This window comes from Monodon monoceros, unplaced genomic scaffold, assembly GCF_005190385.1.
Source record: "Monodon monoceros isolate NGI ecotype Baffin Bay Population unplaced genomic scaffold, NGI_Narwhal_1 Super_Scaffold_4, whole genome shotgun sequence".
Classification (NCBI taxonomy): Eukaryota; Metazoa; Chordata; class Mammalia; order Artiodactyla; family Monodontidae; genus Monodon; species Monodon monoceros.
Genome location: NW_021703781.1, coordinates 41,712,772 through 41,718,771, shown reverse-complemented (window position 1 = coordinate 41,718,771; position 6,000 = coordinate 41,712,772). Strand labels below are relative to the sequence as shown.

At 33.7% G+C, this 6,000-nt stretch overlaps 1 protein-coding gene across 1 annotated transcript in view; it reads right to left on the bottom strand.

Annotated features, from left to right (window-relative positions):
- Positions 1–3,890: 3,890 nt before the first annotated feature.
- The window catches only part of PCDH15 (protocadherin related 15), a 1,088,571-nt gene continuing 1,086,461 nt past the window's right edge, over positions 3,891–6,000 (bottom strand). The window contains exons 36-37 of the mRNA XM_029245143.1: positions 5,756–5,864; positions 3,891–4,774 (exon numbers count right to left, since the gene is read on the bottom strand). Coding sequence (XP_029100976.1) covers positions 3,920–4,774; positions 5,756–5,864 — 964 coding nt within the window. The 3' untranslated portion in view covers positions 3,891–3,919. The remainder of the gene's footprint in view (positions 4,775–5,755; positions 5,865–6,000) is intronic.

Genomic DNA, 6,000 nt, shown 5'->3' with positions numbered 1-6,000 from the left:
GATTTCTGATTGAGCACGTAGGAAAACACAATATGCTTAATATAACTTCTATCCAAAATATTTTAAACTAAAAACAATTGCTTTGGTGTTTCAAGGAGTAAGCCCTGGAGTTCAATGGTATTAATAATGGTAATTACTTCTCAAAAGTTAGTATGCATAGAAACCACCTTGGGATCTTGTGAGAACATGGATTCTTGTTAAGCAGACCTGGGGGTGTGGGCAAGATTCTACATTTCTAATAAGCTCCCAGTTAATGCTGATAGTTTTTCTGGCAAGAGTGTAGAATGCATTAATTTCCAATAATGTCAGATAAATGAGATGTTATTGTATTCAATCTCAAATACTTTTTGAAATTTGAAATTAAAAGATACTACTTATGTAAGTTAAGTTACATACAATTTGTTCACTTTGGAAATAAGGAAATAGCATTATAATAAACAAGTTTTAAAATATGAACTATGTAGGAGGGAAATAGATAGTAACACATTATTCAGTCTTTCAACCATATAATAAGCGTGCATGAGAGAATTTTATTGAAATCTGAACTTGGTCAATACTGTGCAAAATTTGAGGTGAGCTACATCTATAAAATACTAAGCCATAATAAATTCTGAATTCTTTTAAATTATATTGCTTCATCCTTTTTATACCTGGAGAGAATGCAACACACAAGGCAAGTTTGGGGGATTTTTTCTGAAAGGATATTTTGTTTTCATTTCTGTTAATGGTGAAACACTGTGCTTTGTTCAATGGTGAAAAATCAAGACTGGGTTCTTTGATTAAAAAAATGGATGGACCCAGGCGATCATTTTCTGGTCTGCATTTTATGTGCATTAAATATTTTATGAATAAACTGGCGCTGGGAAAAGTGAAATACTATAATATGTTTGAAGCTATGAATTTACAGCCTTTATTGGCATTTCATATATTATATAAATTCTTGACCCTGCCAAATTCTTTTATACTGAGTTAATAAAATATTCATGTTTGGTGGCATTAATGTGAGACCTCTCTGATCTTACTCTAGATGCATTACTGCCTATTTGACCCTTTCTTGCCTCAGGAAGCTTTTGCTCTGATGCTCCAAATAATTATTTAACTTCAAATGGCTACACTAAATTGCCTATTATGATTGGTATGGCTAGAGTGTTTACAGAGTGTGGGGCGCACACCAGGGAAAATTGTAAATGATATTTATAAAAGAGATATGACTTCAAGTGTTGTTTAATAGGTCAACATATACATACGAAAAATTTGAAAAACTTTCTATTGGACAGTAGGCCCATGATTCTACATAATTTACAGAAGATCCCCACATTAACTATCACTCTTTGTAATTCAGTCTTTCATTTAAAAAATTAGGATGGTATAGACAGCAACTGTATAAAACCGTTACCTGTAAAATCCTCTAATATAAATTTTTCCCATTTTTTATGAAAAGTAAAATTACATGCACCAAAACAAGTTCTGTGAAGCTAGAGATGAAAAGTAATCTATGTTAATCAACAAAATATAAATGATTTAGTAAATTATTTCTTCTTTATTAAAATGAAAAACATTTCAAGGCCCCAAAAAACAGCTAAATGTTTAAATGACGTTATATAGTGAATTGAGAGTCTGTCCAAAAAGATATTTGGGAAGAACAATTAGTTGATACAAATGTGAGTGTAAACCTCTTTTTAAACTTTAAAGCCTACTGTTCAAAGTTTTAGCTTGTGTGCATGATATAAATCCCATACGTTGTTTTCTCAGTGACAGTAAAAAGGGCAGTTTATTAAAAACTGAAGTAAAAACAAAATAACTTAAAAAAAATCAGTCACAGTTTTGTCATTGGTATATGGAGGTTGTTCCAGGGACCCATCCAAAGCTCCTCATCATCTGACTGCGTGTGGTCACTATGGAAGTCCAGAACCTCCTTGATGTTCTTACTGTCATCCATGGACTCCTGTTCAACTGTGCTTTTCAGCCTGTTCCCCAAAGGCTTCACTGTTGTACTGTCAGTCCCCACGTGGTAAGGGGCAAATGTAACCAGAGTTGGTCTTGTGTTCATTTTCTCAGTAGAAAATGGCCCCTTTGATAATGTGTTCAAGGGGACATTCTCTTCATGTGTCACTGCCAACTTGTCTAGTTTCTTAAAGTGCCTCCCCAACTGAACAGGGGAAGTAACTTTTAAGTTATCGGTGAGGCAGGCACGGCGGGTTCTCACCACAGAGCCATTCTGTGCAATGTATATATTGCTATTGATATTACTGTGGATATTGGGATTGTGAAGACGGTTTCTCTGACATTCAGGAGCACTGTCTTCTCCAGCTGAGCTACTTTCATACTCTCGATCAACAACTAACTTTATCATTCTTTTTCTTGCCCACTGTCAAAATAAAAAAGCATGAATCATTATCAAAGGAATTAAAAGGGTAAAGAGTACAATGCCTGCAAAATTCAAAACCTTTGACAGAAAGCTATCAAAAGTAACAACCCAAGAGGTAGAGGGAAGAACCTTTTTATTAACATCAGTTTCTCTTCCACAAATTCTTCATTGGTTTGAGAGCTTAATAACTTCTGAAAAAATTTGCTACACTGGAAAGTAGACATTTCAGGAAGTACTCGTATTATTTTAGATCAAATTACTGCTATACTATGAAAAAAAAAGTATACTGGTTATATTTAAGAATCTGATCCGTTCTTTGACAGTTGCTATACTTTTTAGGAAAGTTAAATTGAAAGGAAAACCCAGCATTATTAGTATATTCTGTTCATGCTAATACTTCCATTCCCAATATTTTAAAGATATTTTTAAACCCACAATATTGTAATTCTTAATTAATCCTCCATTATTAGCCAAACTTTTTGTATAATTTAATGCATTTATTCACTTGAAGTGTCCTGGTTTTCTGGATCATCCATTTAAATATATGTTAACTTAAAAGAAAATATCTTCCCATTCTGCACAATTTATTTTGTAATACACAAAACAGAAAACTAATGATTGTAAATTTTCCTTTAGTAAGCAACTGGAACACAATGGAAATTTTCACAAATTTATTTTTCTTTTACCAATCCACATTAGAAATGACAAGGTGCAGAGGTGAAAAACTCCTTGGTTATTCTTAAAATAGTATTGCCATTTTTGGGATATGTAAAGTACCAACATGTTGCACTAAGTAAGCCATGATTTTGGATTTCCAGATATATATTTCAAAATTATGTTACCCAGAAAAAAAATTTATAACTGTTACAATTCAATTTTTTTCTAAATCCACTTTAATTCCTATCCACAACAGAAGGGAAATGGTAAATTCCTATCCACAACAGAAGGGAAATGGTAATAACTTTTATTTTTTTTAATTTATATCATTTAACTTCTAATATTTGAAACTGCCAGCTATAAACCTAATTGAACATGTTCATGATATTTTTGATAATATGTTTGCCATTTGAAATGTACATATATGCAAAAGTAGTCTTGTAGAGATCTTATTTGTTACATATTGTCCTAAGGATTTAAGATGATACAAAACCACTATATATATATATATATATATATATATATATATATATATATATATATATATATATTCATATAGTCCATTCCAGTAGTCAGAGCATTACTGGCAATACATAATGCCACATTGCATTAACAGAAATCACACTATGAAATATTAAATACTGAGTAACTGATTGCATGTCTTCTGAATTACTAATATAGGAAAGATCAGTCAGATTTACCCTAATATGTTCTGATATACAAATCTGTTTGGATAGCATATATATTCACTTCTCTGGCATGCTTCTAAATCTTAAGTCACATAAGAATTATGATCAGTTTCCTCCCCTTCAAGTGTCATTTCAGAGAACACACAGAAGGCACTGCACACAAGAGCACTCATCACTGCAAAACTTTCACCTACTGTGATCTCTTTTAAAGTGCTGTGTTGTAACCTTCTGAGCTTGCTCCTGGAGGCTTCTTTTCGTTTGCCTGCTTGCTTGGGTCATACTCTGGCACCTGAAAGCCCCAAGGACCTCCAGACTGACTTTCACTACTACTGCTACTCATACTTGATTCTGACTCCTCCTCACTTTCCACACCTCCTTCCACTGAAGCTGATTCTGCACTGCCCTCCTCAGTGATGTCTTGAGATTCGAGGTCCGTGGGCTCTTCCACAGGGGTCAGCTCACTTTCCTGTTCTTCTGCTGGGCGTTCCTCCTCTTCTTCCACGTTCCGTTCTTCTGGCTCTTCAGGTAGCTCCTCTTTTCTATCTTTGACTTTCTGGACCTCTTCAGCAATGGGCCTTCTTCTTGCAAGAAAAATGTTCTTCCTTGCCTTTTCTCCTTCTGACTCCGTGGATTCCGATTCTTCTGATTCAGGGGTAGAACTTTCTTCCTCCTCAGAGGGTGTCTCTGTCTCAGACTCTTCTGTCGTCTCAGACTCACTGAACTCAGATTCCTCTTCACTGTATTCAGTATAGTCACTTGAGGATTCCTCCTCTGACTCTACCGTGCTTTCTGTAGCTTCCTCTTGGTCCAGTGTTAGTTTCAAATAATCTTTATCTTCTGCCTCAAGGCGTCTCTGCCACTCTTCATCTTCAAGGTCAATGATGCCTCTTCTATCAGCTAGTCCTCTAACTTTCTTAAAAATCATGGGGAATATCCTGGCACTCTTCCATGTCGTATATGTTGGCTCAGCTGCTGGTGGCTTTTCAATAGTGACAACTACTTCTTCCTCCTCACTAGGCTCTCTAATTTCAACTTTTGGTTTAACTTTCTTTGCCTTTTCCTGAAAATCACGAAAATGCAATTGAAGTGTCAGCTGGGGAATGGTTATTACGTGACCATGTCTCACACAAGTTAAGCACGAGTGAATCTGCAGGCTGACAGCTTCATGCAAGTTATAAAACTGGTTTCATAGAACAATTCCCTACTGTTTATCCCCACTGCATATAGGCAGAAGGTGTTCAAGGAAATGTAAATTATTTTATTTTAGCTTATACCTTATAATACCAAAATTTAATGCTTTCTCATTTTTTCTTATTCAAAATTTATTTTGCACCTTAGATCAAAGGAGAAAGAAAATTAATCATTACCTCTTCCCTCTCCCATCCCTAGACTTTGATTAATAGTTTTATGTATTTGCTTTAACAAAATTTTAAGCAATCAGGAAATTATGATAGCTTATCTGAATAGCTAATGTAAAATCTGACTATTTGTAAAATTCTGAACAGGGTAAAAGTACAGTGACATTAAAACTTTTTTCTTTAAAATTTTTGGATAAGTATTCCAAATAAATATTTCAGGCAAAGTATAAGAATTTGATATAGATGAATTATGGTAATTTAAATGATGTAATTCCATTAAGAATACTGGTGGTTTTATTTTTCTCTTATAATTAAAAGATTGATATTGTACTTTCATGATTTTTAGGTTTGCTAGACAATGTGGGAGCATTTTGTTTTGCAAACTACTTTTTAACATATTTGATTATAATATCTTTATGGAATAACATTTAGGATTTTATAAAATATAAATTTTATTGTGGCTTTATTCCAAGTGTTTAATGTTTTATAGAAATAAATAAAAAATTTCTTTCTGTAGACAAGGCAATGGAATGGTTAGAGTTATTAAATTGTTCTATGGAAATCAACTACTAAGTGAATAGGATTTCTGAAATTTTGAAATGTTTTGTAGCCTGCTATTCAAATAGGGCTAAAAAATATTATTCTTGAAATATTAATATTCCATTAAAAATTACAGTAATTACCTCTTCCTCTTCATATTCCTCCTCAGCTTCGCCAACCACCTCACCATATTCCTCTTGTCCAGTTGGTGGTAACAAACGACGGCGACTTCCATATTGAGGCATTTCATACCTGTAACAGAAACTTACAACTTTAAGCAGTTTTTCATTTGATCTGTATAACCATGACTGATCTCTGTTTTCTTCTTTTTCTTCATAATTCAATCAACAGATATTTATACAGCACCTGTTGGGCTCCTTGTAAACTA